The sequence below is a fragment of the Epinephelus moara genome, chromosome 9, assembly GCF_006386435.1.
Source record: "Epinephelus moara isolate mb chromosome 9, YSFRI_EMoa_1.0, whole genome shotgun sequence".
Classification (NCBI taxonomy): domain Eukaryota; kingdom Metazoa; phylum Chordata; class Actinopteri; order Perciformes; family Serranidae; genus Epinephelus; species Epinephelus moara.
Genome location: NC_065514.1, coordinates 29,942,557 through 29,962,558, shown reverse-complemented (window position 1 = coordinate 29,962,558; position 20,002 = coordinate 29,942,557). Strand labels below are relative to the sequence as shown.

General features: G+C 40.1%; 1 protein-coding gene across 9 annotated transcripts in view; it reads left to right on the top strand.

Annotated features, from left to right (window-relative positions):
• The first annotated feature begins 371 nt into the window (after nucleotides 1–371).
• fcho2 (FCH and mu domain containing endocytic adaptor 2) overlaps nucleotides 372–20,002 on the top strand; it is a 56,325-nt gene continuing 36,694 nt past the window's right edge. Inside the window, exons 1-6 of one of the 9 annotated variants that reach the window (XM_050052634.1) lie at nucleotides 372–591; nucleotides 10,988–11,079; nucleotides 15,541–15,615; nucleotides 15,721–15,862; nucleotides 18,759–18,911; nucleotides 19,155–19,259. In XM_050052634.1, the coding sequence (XP_049908591.1) occupies nucleotides 559–591; nucleotides 10,988–11,079; nucleotides 15,541–15,615; nucleotides 15,721–15,862; nucleotides 18,759–18,911; nucleotides 19,155–19,259 (600 nt within the window). In that variant the 5' untranslated portion in view covers nucleotides 372–558. The remainder of the gene's footprint in view (nucleotides 592–10,987; nucleotides 11,080–15,540; nucleotides 15,616–15,720; nucleotides 15,863–18,758; nucleotides 18,912–19,154; nucleotides 19,260–20,002) is intronic. The other 8 variants (XM_050052635.1, XM_050052637.1, XM_050052636.1 and 5 more) reach the window with 8 other exon arrangements.

Below are 20,002 nucleotides of genomic sequence, written 5' to 3'. Positions count from 1 at the left end.
ACATGGTTTTCAAAGTAAAATATTGCAATGCTGTGAATTTAGTGGCTGTTGACATTAAAATACCCTTGACTCTTATCTGCTTTCACGCAATTAGCATTGTGGATAATGTGTAGCCTACATTTCTGTGACCTGGTGTTTATTTATTTATATCTTAATCAATTTAAACTGTATTTGTTTTCCTAATTCGCCCCTTATCCTCCTCAATGTACCGCTTCAACATGTTCAGTCCACAAGAGTACAGGAGTTTACGCAGAGCACGTGAAGGCAGCATTTTGCCTAGCGACGGCCCGTCGTCTGCACTGTTGTTATTATCCGCCATTGGTAGCGCTGTTTCGTCCATTACAAATCTACATTTCCAAGGGAAGAAACCAAAGGGGAGAGACGCAGTAGAGCCGAGTGGAGGTGGAGTCTGTAGGTGGGGAGGGAGAAGAAAGGGGAGAGGAGGAAAACGGGGAAAGGCAGATACAACAGAAACGGGGGGAGGACGGTGGATGATTTACGCTTTAAAAGTTCCCTTACAACAAATATAAGAGTTGCGGCGAAGAGGAATAAAACAAGATGATAACGCCCTACTTCCTAGAGAATTTCTGGGTAGGTGGTACTTTTTTTATTCATGGTGTTTACACCGGTGCTATTCCTTATTATTCTCTCGCTGTGTTCCCTCCCTATCATGTTCATGTCAGCCTGGAATTAAGTATTATTCACGTTGTAGTGGTAGTCGTCTGGTCACAGGCTTGAACCGGCGGTGTCCGGTGCGGACAGACTTACTGGTCAGCAGCCACCCGGCCATCGTTAATTTTCCTCGGCGATTATTATTTTGCCACCCCGGGGTTTGGGCCTCTGTAAACCCATCTAACTTGAAACCTCGGAGAGTCCACCCTTGCTCCCGCTAATTGGCTCTCTCAGGCTCGTTTGGAATGTTTATGGTCAGTTCCATGAATGCCATTGGACGCTTCCGCTGTCAGTCAGAGACCTTGGCCGTACGCGTCATATTCTTCCGTAACAAAGTTTCAGTGAGAGGCCAGATGTTTAGTAAGTTGGAGAACAGCTTTAAAAACAAGAAATTAGCCTCTTATTACATTGGACATTTAGCTAATATTTAAATAGAGCCAGTGCTGCAGTGCGTACAGTACTATTACAATGTGTACAGTATTGTCTGTTCACTTCCGAAAGGTCATTACTCTCTCGATTTGACGTGGCTACGGTATGATATAGCAGGTTGAAAAGTAAAAGCCTCTTTCCTTACTGATATTATTTCATCCTCAGTTCAGCCTTTACCAACATGTCTGTCTTTTTTATAGTATTGTTTTTTTTAACACTAAAGCCATAAAGTCAAGTGTTATCAAAAGTGAAAACAACTCAGGCTTCATTAGGGCTACTACTCTCAGCTAAGGCCATGTATTGCACTTTACCACTGCTGCAAGTATGGATCAAATGTTTGACTTTTAGTCTTATATTGAGTTATCTCAACTTAACTAGTAAAAATGTTGTGGTCTTTTTAGGTTGACCACCTTTTCCACTTGAGACCAAGGAGTTTTGGATGACTGAATATGGAAAAAAAAAATATGCAAATAAATGTGTAATTGCTTTACTCTGTTATTTATCTATGACCAGGTGTACTTACAACTCTCAGAAATGTGCTTAGATAACATTTCATGTTGCCTTAGTGCTGATATGCTGAAAGGGAAGTTCCTGTTTGTTTATTTTGTAGGCTGTTGCAATAGTATGAAGTTGTCAAATAGCCACCATTCATATTGCATCCCTGTCTCCCCTAAGGTGGGAAGCACAGCTAGAGTTTTTAGCCCTAGTTGACCTTAGTTCCAGGTGGCAAAGGCTGTAAAGTATGTCCGGCTTGCAAAGCTGAGTAAACAAACTTTGTAACCGGAAATTACATTAATTGAGGTAATTTAGAAAGTACAGTGCTGTCAACTTCCAAAGCCCTTTTCCATAAAGAGACTTCATCATTAACTAAATGGAAAAGAGGAGAGCTGAGATGCTCTTGATTCTTCAATCTGCCCTTTGTGCCCTGCAGTGGGGCACAAGAGAATCCAGTGATGGCAAAGATCAGCTGTGTGTTTAACATGCAGGACACACACACACTCACACTTGGCATGAGGGGATGCATCCATTTCCCTTTGACTACAAATCATCACCACAAGCAGACACACACACACACACACACACACACACACACTAGGCTGTCAGATTAGAAAAGGTGTCTAATCTGTTTCACTTTTGCACAGCATGCCAGAGCGTAGCCTACACCTGTCTCCACTCTGTGCTCTTTCACTCTGGTCTTTGTAAAGGCATTTTTGTTGTTTCTTTTCCTTGTATGTAATCTTGGCTTGAATCTCTGAGGTAGACAACATCTCTCCTCAGCTGAATAAACAAGTTCTCTAGGAATTAGGAGCCAGACATGGTACGTGTCGTCTCTCTGTCAAAGCTGCAGCACTTGATTGGTCACTGGCTGCAACATTTCCGCTCGCTAGATTTGTTTGCAACTCTCAAATGTCCGTTTCCCTTTTTTTGTGTGTGTGAAATGTGCAAGAGTAAGCTTGTTCGCTGTGGCCTGTTGGTGAAAATGTGAATGTGTGACTAGTGGCACGTCTTGAAATGTCTCAGGCAGTGGATTAGTATGTCACATTCACAAAGGCAGCAGGTAGCTGGCCTAATGCTCTAGTTTACAGCTCTACATCCCTGATGATCTTATGTTTATTGTGGCGTCTGTAACCTCCAGCATGCCATGGGAAAATAAGATGAGGTGCGATAAGCAAACAGTGTTGACAGAGCCAACAGCCCCAGGATGGCTTTCTTCTCTCCAGTGTCTGTATTGTGTGTGTGTGTGTGTGTGTGTGTATCCATGGTCTGACAGGTTCTCACACTGTGTGCAAGTTTCACAGTCAGACTCCCGCAAGTTATGATCCAGCATGTGAAGTGTCGCAATATTACAGCGAAGACTGAAGTAAGAAGAACAGATGGACAAATGGTGACACATTTTCTCTCAGCAGACACAAGCTACCATATTGCTTTCAATGTTTGTCTTTAGAGGAAGGTCTTGCTGAGTTTTTTTTGCAGTGGGATTGAGTTGTGAGGTTACAGCAAAGATGTCCCCACAGGGGGAAAGGGTTTTGGTCAACATTGACTTTTGTTTTTGCTTGAAACAGATATCCTGCCTCGTGGTGGTTTGTTGTCTTTTGCTTTGTGTCTCATGAACTCTTACATGCAAGCTGGGTTTAGACGTGCTTAAATGGGTCATCGTCGTAGTGATAATATAACCTGTTTTCAGATTACTCAGTAGCTATACAATTGATGTCACATCCTGAAGTAATGCCTACGCTTTTTTTACATGTATGTTTATATCATAAGCCCAGCCTGTGTGTGCTTTCCACATACTACACATGCAGTGTATGTTAGTCTGATGTGACAGCTCAGTGCACCGCTCCCAGACTTCTCTGATCACATGACCCAGGGCAGACACTCTGATGTCATCCTGCTGTCTACCCGCTCTATGGCTCTGGGGTCTGCAGGCTACACCAGGCCATCGTTTACAGTCTGTGTAGAGAGAAGGAGTCTTGATTAGCAGTTCTTAAATCCCTCAGTGAAAGCGTGCACTTCTTTCCACTGCTTTTACCTGAACAAACAGGAGTAATGTCAGCTGGGACTCTGTTTATCCGACTTGATTGTTTCCTGTTTACTGAATTGCTAGTGGAAATGAAATGACCAAGACTTACTAAAGCACACTTAAAGGCTACCTATAATACATTATGCACCATTATGTAATGAATGCACATACTATATGCACTACAGCTATGACAAAGTATTTTCTGTTAGTTCTCCTTATAAATGAAGAGAAATTGGTTTGTTTGTAAAGTAGTTCCACTTTGCAGCCTGCATAGGAAGGCTAGCTCTTATTCTTTTAAAGGGACACTTCACATCCCAGATGAAACTTGGCCTGTGGTGCTCAAAGTGCCAAAAAAAAAAAAACATTTGAAAAACTCAACAGCAATGTCTCTTTCCTGAAATCATGATCCGGTTACTCGATAATCCACAGACCTTGTTGTGAGGAGTATCATGTAGGACCTGTTTTCTCTTTACCGAACTACCCCCGCCAACCATATCACTGCACAAAAGGAAGTTGCATATATTCATGGATGAGAGGCTTGTGCTTGTGACAGCATGAGAGGTGTAATGTTAGCCAGAAAATAGCCAGTGAATTGAATATTTTTAGGTTTTGGACTGTTGGTTATTGGTCTTTTGGTGGATAAAAAAGCCAAATGACAATGTCACCTTGGATTAATTGAATCATTCCGAAAATAAAAGGCCTGATGACAATGAAAACAGCTTACACATTATTTGCAGCCCTAGATGCAGACTACGGAACAATCAATTACAGATTTCACCATAAACTGTGGTAAATTTCCCAATGATTAGTATTACCATGTCAAATTTTGATCATCATTAAAACTGTGTTTGATCACGGTAAATATTGTTCAGCATTAACCAGAGTTAGCAAACAGTGTCCCAGACGCAGGCAGGCGCAGCATGCAACGTGGGTTTGTTTTGCTGTTTCCCTGTTTACAGAGTGGGCGTGCCGCAGGCAAACCCAGTGATGCTACGGGTCCCTTGTCCTCATCTACAGTGACACAGTCACTCAAGAAAGCATTTCAATGACAGGCTATTTTTAATGTTGATGCACGTTCTTTATGATTGCATATGTGAAAATGAGGTATTGGTTATGTTATTTTAATGTTTATGCAAACAAAAAGCCTAGTGCTGTTAATTCTGGTTGTGGTTGTGAGTCACTACTTTTTCAGCACATTTTAGTAATACCGCAATAACCTATAACCATGATAATTTTGGTGATTATAATCATGATTTGAACTTTTCATATTTAATATTTTCATACAAAATTTTCATTTTCATGTCATCTCTAAGTGCAGACTTACATTGTAAACAAAACAACATATCAGCAGCACACTGTAATTAGTGAAAGTTCTGAGAGACTCTCAAGCTCAGGTCACATTTTATTGTTAGAAGAAGGCAGTATAATGTTGAAAGATAAGCAGGGCTCTCTCCATGTCACGGGTTGCATTACTGCCTGTCAGGCTATAAACACTTGATTCCCTGCACACAGGATGTTGAAACTGGTATTATCCTACAACAGATAGAGACTGAATTCCTGTCCTCCTCTGTCCAGCAGATGTTACATGATAAACTGGAGCACTGTTGGGTTTGTTTATCTGTCCTTTAAGGTGGTTTTTTAGATTAAAGATTTCAGCCATGTAACTTTCTTTTTGTGTTTGTTTTACTCTGTATTTACAGTGATGTTAATGATGTGTGTGAAAACACAATACAGTGTAAATAAAGTCTGTGGTGTGTTTCCTGTCCATGGCTTTGTGGTACACAGACCTAAACTGAACCACTTCATTGCACCACTTCCTTCATCTCATATTTTGGTCAGTAAAATAAAATAAGTATTGCCCAACTGAGAAAGTTGGGCTATATCTTGATATGAGACTATAGAGTGTACTCTTTCTTTGAAAGACCAAACATTAACGTGACAAATAGGGCTGGATCTTAGTTTTTTTTTTTCATTGTCAATTAATCACTTTGTCCTTAAAATGTCAGAAAAGGCCTATACAATTTCCTATGGCCCAAGGTGACGCCTTCGAATAGCCTGTTTTGTGCGACCAGCAGTCTTAAACCCAATGATATGCAGGTTTACTATCACGAGACAAAGACATGTAAAAAAAAAAAAATCCTCACAGTGGAATCTCTACAACAAGGGAATGTTTGGTAGTTTTGTTTGAAAAAAATGTATTAAATGAAACAGTTATTAAATTTGTTGCTGATTACGTTTTTATCAGATAACTAATCAATTAATCAACCAACCACTGCAGCTAAAATCACAAATGTCAAGTGTTGTCAAGTAGTACTTGAGTCTTGTCTGATTTTATCGGATACCATACAGCCTAGTCAAAATAACTAAGTTGTTACCTTTAATAAAAATAACCTTGCCATATTTTAGCTGAAACTGTCGCTACATCTACACAGTATCACAAAACTATGTCTGAAATTGCTCCATACACCACCGTACAATATACGTACAATCGTTCAAAATACTTTTGTGTTCATAAACAGTAGTATGTATTTTTTCAAACACACTGAGCTGTAATTATCACATCACTTCGTCAGAGCCTGCTTGCCAGTTTCGAGACACGTAACCATGGTAACTTCGACCAGTAAGTCAAAAATAGTTTTAAAATTATATCACACCGAGCCAAGTGACATCTTACACTTTTTACACATACACTTCAATTGTAGTGTATTGACATTACAGAGAGCTAGCTTGGTCGCTGTCCAGTATGAACGTTGTCCTCTAATGCATTGCATTGTGGGATATGTATGCGGCATAGTCTCCAGTGTTAACATACTGTAGGTTAATATTTAACCGGAAATAGTATGCAATTCACATACTGTTGGTTTCATACTAATGTTTCGGACATACTAAATAGCATGTTAGTGCTGAATGTCAGACACAGCCATAGTCTGTGAAAAAAGTCATGTTCTGTCTCCTCACAGTGCTTCTAATGGCATTTGCTAGGATCTACTGTAAGTCACGGAAAACAACCAATCAGAGCCGAGGACTGGCTAGCACAGCTGTCAGTTATGTCCAACATGAGAAAGTTTGCTCTGCGCGGTTGTTTTGGCTTGACTGTTTGGTACTTGGCAACCTGGTCAAAAACTTACTCATTTCACAGCTAAACAGTACACTAAAATATATTTCTGAAAAGAGTTGAGGCGATAACTACACAAGGCTGTTACAGAATCTTGATTTATATTTGATCAGTGTTGCCTTGTTTGACAGTCTGACCGCAGTTCACGAGCAGTGATCAACATGATTGACAGCTGAGTTAGAGACTCCTCAGCTCTGGTTGTTTTTGTTCATGTGCATTTAATTCTTGCAAATACCATTAGAAGCACTTTGAGGAGGAGATGGAACATGATTGTTTTTTTCACATACCTGTCTCGTGTTCTAATGAATGGATATAGTGACCGTTTCAGCAAGTTTTATAAAGAATTTAAAGTTACCAACTACAGCTTTAATATTACCCATGTAAGTCAACATTATTAGAAATTAAAGGGTTAAATTAACTTAAGGAAAGAGGTGGCAGAATCAAGAGTCAGAGCTATTTTACTAATTCTAAACTGTTTGCTCATTAATTGTAATTTCACCTAAGAGTTACATTAACCCTCAGCCAGTGTTCAAGGACCTGAGTCCTGATGTAGTACCTTTTATGTGGGGAAAGAACAGAGCTGTTCAGTCTAAACACCAATATATAACCTGAAGTTATAGTGTGTTGCGGTATATTAAATTCTACATTTAATACTAAGTGAGGTCGCTGCTTTTTTCCATCAATGCTCGCCTTCTCTGTGCTTGTGAGTGATAGCACCCTTCCCAGAAAAAGCATTAGTGTGCGTTCAACCATGACGTAAGCTGTCTCGTTGCCGGGCTATTACCTACATTACATTTTTTTTATGTCAGCCTAAAGCATACAAAGACGTCGAGTCCCCTCCCTGTAGTCTGTGCAGTGCAGACATAGCGTAGTGTAGCACAGCCAAGGTTCACGTTGGGATCTGTTTCTGTCATTGATTATATTGGCATGGACTGAATATTGGACAGCTGACACTATTCACTCTCAGTCTGTTGGACGCTGTCTCTGCTGCATACTGCTATTGCTCAAACAAACCTTGATTGACGTGTGTGCTAACCTCTCAGCATGTTACCCTCCCTTTGGGGTGGGGCAGGGAGTTAAAAACCTCTCCATCTAAATCCAAGCATAATGGGTACTTCTGAATTTCACAATGTGTGGTTGGAATATTAAACACCCAGAACGAAGGCTTTCATCAATGAGTGTCCAGAGGAGGATGTTGAGAAACTGTGCGGCACTCCAGTATCACTTCTCGCTGCCGTTGCTGCTCATGTAGATGTAGTGTAGTATAATCCTCAACTAGCCGGTGGACTGATTTGAGATTTAAACTGATAAATCTCACGATATTTCAGGTTTGCTCAAGGTGAAGTCTTTATATTCTTGGCCACTGCTGTGTGGGATCCTTATGTCGAGCCCAGTATTGTAACCTGCTGAAAAGTCCAAAACGCCCAGACCACTTTCCTGTGTTTGTTTTTATTTTTCTTTTGTATTCACTGATATCACATTCCACATGAGCCTAGCTGTTGCACAGAATGGACTATCTTCCTGTTCTGCTCTGTTTGGGGCCATGTTGCTCACTTTCGTCACTTCCCTGTTTTGTAAGCAGATTGGCCAATTGACAATGTGTTTCACTTTGAGTTTCTTACGCTTCTGCATGTAGTTATGTAAGGTCAGTTGTTATGGTCTCCTTCCTGTCTTGGCATCTAATGGGTGCAGTAGTTGGCATGTCACGCTGCTTGCTACAGGCGAGATAACTTCTGAACTTGTACTTTTGTTATAGTTATTTTGTTACAACAGGAAGCACACCTCAGTGGTCTGATCACTGGGTTAGAATGTAGGCCAGTGAGCTGTGGCCTAGAAAGGGATGCTTTCCTTTTTAATGTCTATTTGCTCTGTAAATATTGGAGCTCACTCTGAGCTTCATTTTTTCTGACACAAACTTCCTGACCTTTCATCTCTGTCAGTGTGGAAAAACAGGGGTTTGTTAAAGCTGCACTGATGCTGGAGCCTTCCAAACTGCTGACAGTGGATTGCTCCAGGAACCAGGAAGTATCTGTGACAGTCTCAGATTGAGGTGAAACAAAGTTGGCCTGTAGATTTGGACAAGAATGAGGATGAACTGCTGTGAACAGCAGTATTGTCCTCTTGACTTCAGCCCACATTTTAGGAAAACTATGAGTTTCCCTCTTTGTCTTTATTTGTTTGGAGCTTATCATTTTTTTCACTATTTACTATGTGTCGCAATTAAACTATATTAATCACAACCATCAAGTCAGTGTCTTTTCTTGTAATCTGTTGGACAGTGGCCCAGTTTGTTTGCCATCTATCTGCTATCAGATAATCTGAGTTTTAGAAAAAGGGCACTTCTCACAGCTTTAACGCATTATTTGCATGTTTCCTCCTTCTCTGAAGAAACAGCCTAACGGAGGGCCATGAGGAAGTGATTCTTCTTTTTGTCAGAAGTGACGTTTGATTTGAAGGTGTGTCATGAATAAGTCTGTCACGATAATTACATAGTGGACTTATCTAGGTCAGCAAAAATGATTAAGGTTATGTCCACTTATCACATGATATTGCCCTTGTGTTTACATTCATGTTTCTTTACGAAAGAATGCAACCAACATTTTAGGCTTTTTATTCTAACATAATTTATGAATTTAACGTCATAAGACTTGGACGCAGCGCCTAATTGCTTTTTTCACTGCATCTAAGCTGAATGAACAGGATAGAAAGACTAAGACACGTTTTGCTGTACTTTCTTGTTGCACAGCTTCTGTTCTCACGTCTGCTCTTTGTGTCAGAGTTTCACCATGGGTGGGGCTCTGCTCCTCCCCTCACACACACACGCACACACACACACACACACACACACACACACACACACACGTGCATTTATTTGTTTTATTTGTTAAATACATTTTAATGTTTATTTTTTACATTCTAATGTATGAATGTTCTTAAGAATTAAATGTCCATTCTTCTTTGAAAGGTTGTACTTACATTATAATGCTAGTATGTTATTGTAATATCAGTGGCATAAAATGGTCTTAAAATGACTATATCATTCATCACAGTTTTTTTGGGACATATCTTCCACCAAAAGTAGTCGTCATGACAGGCCTGGTAGATAGTAATGTGTCATACAAGCATGAGAGACTGCTGTTACTACTGAACCAGTGTTTTCAAAACCAATATATCTCTTATCTTCAATACAAACTTAGAAGTCTATCTAATAGTAAGTTTCATGAATTTTGATTATGCAATGTCTGATTGATGGGTTGGTCTGCTGATTGATTATGCTGTCTGTTATTATACAGGTTATAGCCCAACTGATATTTGAGGCCAATGCATAACTTGATATCTGGGAGGACAATACATAAGCTGATCATTAAAAAAAAATGAAAAGATATATAACAAACAGTCTTGATATGCATCCCTTAGATTTAATTTCTCTCTTAATTGTGACTAAGAAAGATACCTAATGGGACATTTTAAAGCTGAAAATATCCACTTGTCAGTGCTTTCTGGTGGAGAATGTATATACTGCTGATGCTATTTCCAAATTACCTCAAAATTTGTATCATAGATACTATCTGCAATAAGATATTATTGACATGTCAGCCCAGCTGATTTATTGGTCTGGCTCTAATACAGGAAGTATTGTACTAATAGAGTAAGAGAGTTCCTCTTGGCATTTTTTATTGTGGCATTGTCCTTTGAATTCATTGAGACTGATTTGTTTGCTGTAACTTGCAATTCAGTTATATTCATTGTTTTGTGTATTTTTCCATTAATAGTGGTAATAGCACGGTGTCACTATATCTGTAGTAGAAGGGTATGGTTATTTGTGATTATAATACATTTTGTTAAATGAAAACCAAACATTTTTCTCTCATATGAATTATTCAGAGCTACCTGCATTTTTAAAGGCATCAGTGCAAGTTGACACTAGTTACCCAGTGGCATGGTTACAGCCACACAGACGGACAAACGGTTGTCTCGCTGTCTCTTACATTTTACGCTCGAGCCTCGTTTTGAACATTTTTAGCATCTATTACTCTCAAAGATGGCGAAGATGAGTATGGTTGACCAGAGGCTGCTGCAAATGCAGCTGGATGCCATGCAGACAATGAGAATGCTGCTTGTGGAAAAAGCCTTGTCGGTAATGTTCGATCGATGCCCGAGGAATTGTTGTTATCGTATTGTTTGTCAGACTTGGTGCTTGTTCCGGTGACTGATCTGTCTGCATTCCTTTTTTTGTCTCTGAAATGCAGGGTGAAAAAAATAATGGCTTTGATGTGCTCTACCATAACATGAAGCATGGCCAAATTTCCTCCAAGGAGCTGACAGACTTCATCAGAGAAAGGTAAGACACCATAGTCTGAGACACATCAGTTAGTTATATTCTGAGGAGGGAGCCATTTCTACATAGTTAACATTTTAGAGGGTAACTTTGGTATTTTTAAAGTGATAAATAGAGAATTTTTGAAAATGGTCCAGTATTGAGTGAGACCACTGCAGCTGCCAGCAGTGAAACAGGCTGCAATGTAAAGTTTATTGGCAATAGCGCACTGTCAATTTATGACCTCTTAGTGCTTGTTTTTGCCACTGACATGCTCAGATTGTTAGTAAGCGTTTGACAGCAGATCTCGAAAGAGAGAGACCTTTTTGTCAAAAAATAAGATCCTTTTTGTTTAACCAGAAACACCCCAGATGTCGCAATCGCCAAAACCACCAAACTTCATTTAAATAAACAGCAATTTTACTATTGTAAAGAACTCGTCATTTAAAGTCAGAACAAACAAAGTATAACTCACAAAAACTATCTTGGTTCAGCTTATCACTGTTCCACCAATCACAAACTCTGGTTTGGTTGAAATAAACCAGCTGAAATATGCCAGCTGTATAGCTGTATGCTAAAATTACTGTTAATATGTGTAGGGTCTGGTGGATTTGGCAGTGGCGATTTCAGGGCTGTTTCTGGTTGAATAAAAAGGATCTTACTCTTTAACTTAAATGTCTCGTTTTGTAGGGATCCTTTCCATAATGTTATCAGACACTTAAAATAAACAAGCCCTTTTAATGAACGGAAAATGACGGTGCACAAATGCCCTAAGTGGTTACAATGCAGCCTGTTTTGCATTGCTGGCCGCAGCACTCTCCCTCAACTAGAACACTTCCAAAATTGTTTTCTCCATTAGTCACTTAGACACCGACACAGGTCCAAAATATGGTACATGCAAAAAAAACAAAAACAACGCAACAAATGTACCCTTTAATTCAATACATACAACACATTGATTAAACTGTTATACTGCATCTGGTTCTGTTATTCATGTCTTACCTGTCATGAAAATGTAATAAAAATGTGCTTCCCGGCAGTTACAAGCAACTTATCCTCATATAAGAAGCTGAATCTTCAGAATGTTTACCTTTTTTTGCGATACTGTTGCGTAAAAAAAGAATATCGAATATCAAACTCAAGTATCAAATCAAGTATTTTTTTTATTTTAATGGAGGGTCTCCTCATTTATCAGGAAAATAAACAGTATTTGTAGTCATTGAGTTTAAAGTTGGGGCTAAAGGCAGATGTATATGAGTGTGAATGTTGTGGAAACTTAACCTCCTTGTGACAGAAGCTTAAACCTTAGCCCACCTGTAACCTGGCATTATGTTCCACACCCCCAGTGTCTGCAGCTTGATAATACCATAATAACAGCTTCTTTTCAAATTCTTCCCCCCTCCATAAAGCTTAGCTTCGCTCTGTTAGAGGTGTGTGTTTATAACCTGCCTCATGATAGATGGTCTACCACTGGAATTCAACAGTGGATTCCACTGCACTCAGTCACTCACTTTAACACCCTAATCTGATGTGCTAAGTCGACTGTGTTCACTGAATGATATTTGGAAAGTCTTATTAATAATGAATGATTTTACACTAACAATAAGGCACAATCCAAAGGAAATAAGCTTCTTATCATTATGTCAAGATTTACTGAAGAAACCATGTACTTTTTGAAGAACTACCAAAATGAAAGTATTTGCAAGTGCACCACTTGTAAAACTTACCGTTACTGTTTAAACTGTTCAAACTCATTTTGTTGTAATAAATAATCTTTTAGCCTTCACTCTGCTTAAATATTAACAGTCTTTGCAGTTTGCTGGAAAATTATTGTTTATACTGTGTAAATGAATTAATCCATTATTCATGAAGGACACTGAAGTTCAGGTAGAGATGAATTTATTGTGTTTTACCATAATTGCTTATATTGCTTAGGGGTATTGTAATTCTAATCACACTGTGCCAGTTTTTCAGACTGCATCTGGCTTTTCAGCTCACAGACGTTTCATGTTTTTTCCTCCTGTAAAAACTGCACGATGGCTCCCTCTGGTGGAGAAAGAAGCTCTTTGCATTGTGTTAATATATTCCCAGCATTTTTGCTACTGTATTTTGTCAGCCAGGGCCCCCACTCCCAAAAGCATTTTTAGGCTAAAATGATATTAGCAATCTTTAAAAGGCACATACACACATCCCTCAAACCTCCTGTAGGGACTTTGTAACATTCATCTGTACTGAAGGATGGAAAGCTACCAGCACACTGCTGTCTCACTCTCAGTTCTTCTTTTATTCAAAGTGAATACGGCTGACCACATTTCGACCACAGATGACCTTCTCTGGTTGAAAAAGTGATTTGAAGACTAAAAATAATCTTAACCCAAAGTTCACATACTAGAACACATACTTGCTGGATCTTTTAAGTGCATCTCACATGGTGTGTCCCAAATCCATACAACATTCTAACTCTATACAGTATACAATAAAACAACACACAAACTAACAAAAGATACAATACCTCCAGATCATCAGAATCCAACTGCGACTTTAGACTCTCAGTGCAAATTAAACTTCACAGACACAGGTCAGTGTTTTTCTTAAAGGGACAGTTCATCCAAAAATCTATGCATTTTTCCCTTTTAGTGCTTTTTATCAATCATGATTATTTTTGTGTGAGTTTTGTGCGAAATATCGGCTATAGAGATGTCTGCCTTCTCTCGACTAAAATGGAATAGGTGGTACTCAGCTTGTGGTGCTCAAAGCACAAGAAAAAAACATCCTGAAAAACTCACAGCAAATCATGACCCATAACTCAAGATAATCCACAGACTTTGTTGTTAGCAGTTTCGTATAGTTTTTGAACTATTTTCTTTCTACCCAACTACACCCACCAAGTGTATCACGGCATAGAAGAAGGCCTGCATCTACTGCCGGCTAATACAGCTCAGCCGAGGAAGACGCCGTTTATGTTTACATCTCACACTTTCACGAGCACAAGCGTTTTGTCTATGCATAGATGCTTGTTTCCTTGTGCATGTTTATGCATGTGTAGGCCTATTTCTCAAGTAAGTCCCAAGTCTTTGCACTCGAGTCCCAAGTGCTGAACTTTAAGTTTCAAGTCCTAAACAAGTTATAACACGCCCAAATTTGTTAGACACCTTTTGTAAGACTGTTTTTCCTTAAAAGTTATATTGTTTGTTGTTGCATGTTTTATATCTAAATAAAATGGAAAGATTAACTTTAATGTCAGTTGATGCAGGGAATTATAGGTAATTAATCGATTTGTGGCACACTATTTAAATGACATACTTGCTCATCATTGGGCTTGGGGAATGGTATCAAGTATTTTCAAGTCACAAGGCTCTAGTCCAAGTGAACTTGCAAGTCATTGGTGTTTAAGTCCAAGTCAAGTCTTTTTTGAGTTTGTCGAGTCTAAAGTCATCAAATTTGTCACTGAAGTCTGACTTGTGTCACAACTCTAGACTCAACTTGTCATGTCATGTGACTCACGCCCACACCTTTGGAAACAAGTCAGAGTTCTTGTTAAGACAAGCATGTCTCAATTTTGTTGCTTTGTGCAACTAATATAGAAGAAAACCTGTGAAGAAAAATATCTGTAAAATGTGTTTGTCTCTGCAGTGGACAGCACACACTTAAAACTTTTGTAAGTTCCAGTCTAGAAGTACCAACACTAAGAAGTTTTTATGGCTTTATTGAAAGGCAGAGGTTACTCCTGGCACTTTACAACATGCTAAAGTATAAAAATAAACTGCCATTCTGGGCTCACACAAAGTTGTGGAAGTGGAAATGTAGCCTATAATGCATTTTCTAGTGTGTCCCATTCTGTGTGTTGTTGTGCTATGCTGGATGTTTGCCCGCATGTACCTGCGTGTGTTGATGATGAATGTGTGTGTGTGTGTGTGTGTGTGTGTGTGTGTGTGTGTGTGTGTGTGTGTGTGTATGTGAGAGAGAGAGTGTGTGCACGTTTGTCCTGTTTCCCCCTGGCTGACCTTGCTCCTGTGACGTGACTGCAGAGAGAGGCTGGCTAAATGAGACATGCATAATTCAGGCTTTCACTATAACACTGCCGCAGTTTTTTTTTGTCTTTTATACTCCTGTCACTTTGCTGCAGAATGAAGGGATAGAAAGGGAAATTGAGAGAAGCAGGGGATTCAAACACTAGCTTTTACACCCTGTCCGCTCTGACATGAGGTTTATGAACAAATCACAAGCCAGACCACACTTATTTGCCCACACACGGCGCATGTGGTCAAACATTTATGTTGCTACTTCTAAGTGGGTGTTTTTTGCTGGGATCTTCTCTTGTTTAGTGACATGCACTATTTGGACCATAACCTAGTTGCAAATACTTTGTAAAAACTTTGTCATACTGTACATTAAAAGGGTTTTAAAGGTAGAATTATTCTATTATTGACATATGATACTGATAACTTGGGGTTAATCTGTGTGTGTATTTCTGCTCTGTCCTAGGAGTACGATTGAAGAGGCCTATGCCAGGTCTATGACCAAACTTGCCAAGTCAGCTGGCAACTTTTCTCAGCTCGGGTGAGTGTTAACAGCTTTCTAGTTTTCTGAAGGAAAGACCAGTATGAATTTGTGTAAAGAGGTCTTGCCATGTTCTAGCCTCTGAAGTGTCTTTTTTTATCCAAGGACTTTTGCACCAGTGTGGGATGTGTTTAAGACCTCAACAGAGAAGCTCGCCAGCTGTCACATGGAGCTAGTGAGGAAACTCCAGGAACTTATAAAAGAGGTTCAGAAGTATGTGGAAGAGCAGGCCAAAGCACACAAAAAGGTGAGGAAACCGTAGCATTCAAGTCTTAAATATTAAATGTTGTCTGAAAGAGATAGTTAGGATCTTTGGAAGTGGGGTTGTGTGAGGTACTTATCCATAGTCAGTGTGTTACATTTGGTAGATGTCAGTCAGCATGCCCCCAGTTTGGAGAAGCAGGCTTGAGTCTAACACGGACACTAAGCAATGTACTAAGCAATGACATGGGCAGGAACAAAACAGATTTTAGCCACCTGGAAAAACCAGTATCAGCTTAAGCGTTCACTATATTGAGAATTTGAAGGTTGACACCCAGCTATAATCAAAGTGCACACTTGTCTTTCACTCGTTCCCTTGAACAGTTGAACAGTAGATGCAGTAGTTTGCTTCTTCAGTGTTGCCACAGGTTTGTCTTGAGGACTTGAGGAAAGTTTAAAATCGGTTTAAATAAAGACCTATTCTTACATGTTTATTTTCCGTTATGAATTGTTTTGAAGTCTAGTTATTGTCTCAAGAGTGAAAGAAGTTGACAGTATGGGCTAGATGTCAATTAGGAGTGGGCAATATGGCCAAAATCCTCTATCACTGAAAATGTTATTTTATATCACAATAACAGTATTCATCACAATACGGTAATTGTTCTGTAAATTCAATCACTGAATTATGGTTATATAACTATTTCCATACTTCTTTACACTTGATTATTTACTTCTTTATTTAAAACTTCCATTTAAACAAAAACAAATAAACAAAAAACAACAACAGCCTCAAATGAGACAGTACTTGAGTTAAAAACAAATACTCAAGCAAAACTACAATTCTTTCAAAATGGAAGCTTCAAGTTCCTTGACACACCAAGCCGACTGTTGGTCATCGGTCAGTGTCTGGCTGTTGGTGAGCGTCTGTCGCCTAGTTGTTGTTGATGTCATTGACGTCTGAGCCTGTCAGTGAGAGAAATCCCTCAGATTGGCAGTTCAACTCAGTGCATGAGAACAGAAACAGAAGTGAGGGGAGCAAAAAAAAAAGACTGAAGTCATGAGGGCATGAGAGCAAAACAAACTTATGTAAGATCAGATTATTTTTTTTAGCCATGGAGCGCTTTAGCAGAAACAGTTTGTAATTGTTTGTGTTATCATGTGCTAGTGCGCAGTAAATATAATTTGTTCTTCCAACAGTGGGTTGTATTGCTCATGTGCTAACTGGCCAGTTAACATCTTGAATCGTAGGATGGTAAAGGCATGACCTGCCCTACTTTCCCTCTCGTAGACTAGCACTCTTTGCTTTTGTTGGTTGGATTGATTAGGTTTGGGCAAGATGAGGGAAGCGTGAGCGTGAAGGGGGGAGAGAGAGAGGGAGTGACATGCAGCAAAGGACAACAGGCTGGAGTCGAACCCGGGCCGCTGCGGCAACAGCCTTGTACATGGGGCGCCTGCTCTACCACTAAGCCACCGGTGCCCCGAGATTGGTTAGGTTTAGGGTAAGAATGTCAGGCTAAGCCAATCAGAAGCATACTAAGGCAGAGAAGGGTGGGTCACATCTTCGCGATCCAAGGAAATGCAAGTTGCTTCACCTGCTTGTATGCAGAGTTATTCCCTCTCACGCAGGCGCACAACATACGTGCTAGTTAGCTGTTGTCTCTGTGGTGTGTTCAAATGCAACTTTTTGGCCAAGACACAGATACCATGAGGCGATGCATCAGTTAGCCATCATTGCTGTCATGTCTGTTCGATGTGTCTGGACCATATGGTTCTGAGGACAGTAATTTTAGTGCTGCAGGTGTCTGTATTTACAACTTCACTCTCCTTCTCCATGTCTGCCAAAATCCTTTACCTTGCGACATTGCGTGAATTGCGAGAATCTCAAGAATCATGAGATTTCGTGAGAATCTAGTGAACCCTGATTTGCTACATAGCCTGCCCTGAACAGCTCCCTCAGTAGAGACAGTATTGCCAAATCTCCACAACTCTTCACAAGAAAAGGAAATAGTTTAAAAGTTGATTCCATCCTGAGAAAATGTAGCGTGCAGTGTTCTATTCTATTTTTTTTTTTTTTTTTTTACACCTCACTCCTCTTCTCTCCTCTGAGCTGAGACACACCATCAGCTCATATCTCATGCATGAAGCCACAGAACACAAAGTAAAATAGGAGCTCAGAATCAGTGGAGTTATGCTTGTGCTTTCAGCATGACAAAAAGGCTGTCACAGTGTCTCTCCGTCACTTCCCTCCACTCCCTGTTCCTCTCCGCTTTGTGTTTCTTGGCTAACTTGCAGATACAGTGCGTACTGTAGTGAAGCGGTGTGAATAACACAAAATAAACACTCTTCTTGGAGCTGTTGCTCAGAATGTGTACATAATGTAGGATTTAACCTTTTTGTGCTTAGTGATGTTTACATTATACCATAAATGTGTCAAAATTAGTAACAATGCGGGTTCAGTGATGATGATGAGTAAAACAAACGAGCACACTTACTCTGTGGCCACTGCTGTTACCTCTTGATGTTTTTTCTTTTATGTCCTTCAAGTAAGTCAACGTGAAGAGCTATACAGATGGAATGAATGTGGTCTATTAAGAACGAATGGAGAGTTTTATACATATTCTAACAGCCACTATGTCGCTTTAACTGCTTCCTGCTGTGCTGTGCAACAATCCCGTGTCACATACTGGAGAATCAAAGTGAGGGACTACTATAGTGTTTTACTAGAGCAATAAAGGACCTCTGTCTACACTGAAATTGTGTCTGTTATTTCATCATTAAGTCATAGCAAATAAGGGGATTCCGTGACAAGTGCTGGCTGTGTGTTATTTCAAACTATTCAAGAATCAACTCTATGGTTAATAGAGCAATAGGTGACATTTGCACATATTTTTCCGCCTGTTGTGTTAGCTGAGTTATTCTACAAGACTTTTGTGTGTTGTCAGACAAAAGAGGAAGTGGCGTCCACCCTTGAGGCCGTGCAGAACATCCAGACAACCTCTCAGGCCCTGCAGAAGTCCAAGGAGATCTACAATGCCAAAACTGTGGAGCAGGAGCGCCTCCGCAAAGAAGGGGCCACCCAGAGAGATGTGGACAAGGTGGGAGGTCACACTCGCTCGTACACACACCCACACAGTCATGGTATGGTAATAAGGCATGATGAAGTGCCTCAACACTCCCATCTATACAGAAACTTTAACCCCAAAAGTTTCTCGCCTTCAGATGTGAAGTGGAGCTTGGTTTCCTTGCTGATTTGTCAGTTGATGTGGGAAAACAGAACGCCATTGTGTGTAGCCCATAAAGTGATGATAGCCATTTATCTGTCTGTTTATATTTTGCAGGCTGGAGTGAAAGCCAAAAAAGCCACAGAGACCTACAAGTCATATGTGGAGAAATATGCGACAGCTAAGTCAGAGTTTGAACAGAAGATGGCAGAGACTGCGCAGGTATTGTGGCGACTTGTTTTCTCTCTTCTGTGTGGATGTGCTTTAATGAAATATGTGCTCACCAACTCTGTCTAGTGTCTGTCTCTGTGGTATGCAACACTTTCATTGTGTAATCCGTCAGTCCCCCATGTGTGTGTATGTGTGTGTGTGTGTGTGTGTGTGTGTGTTCCCTGTTTCGTGCCCTGTATCATCTCCAGATTGTGTTTTTTCCTCTGTAACGGAATCGTTGTGGAAAGCCCTGATTGGAGCCATCTGAAAGCCTGATTAGATAAACTCCAAATTAAAATCAGATCAACAGAGTTTGGCCTCCATATCCTCCTGTACCGCAGCAGCTCCGCCACCAGAAATGGTTCCAGTTAGCTTGAGCTTTTTTTTGTTTTCCCCCTAGAGAAAGCGGCGTTGCAGCCCCGCTTCCTCGGGATCACAGTCTACGGCTCATCTCAAACACAGCACATGTGGACATGAGTTATAAACACTGAACACATGTGCTCTCTGACATCACTGGGGCTCCTACATGTGTGTTCCCTTTGTCTGAGTGTGTCTGTGGGTGGGTGGGTGTGTCTGTGTGTGAGCGTATGCTAGCTGTTATCGTGGTGAATGACAAAAGTTTTATTTGTGTGCATGTCTCTGTAGTGTAGATGCAGAGGTAAGTGGTCTTTATCTGCGTGTTTGTGGTTAGATCTTCCTCTCCATCTTCACTTTGATTTTCCAGTTTATGATTATTTATACTCATTCTCCTTGGT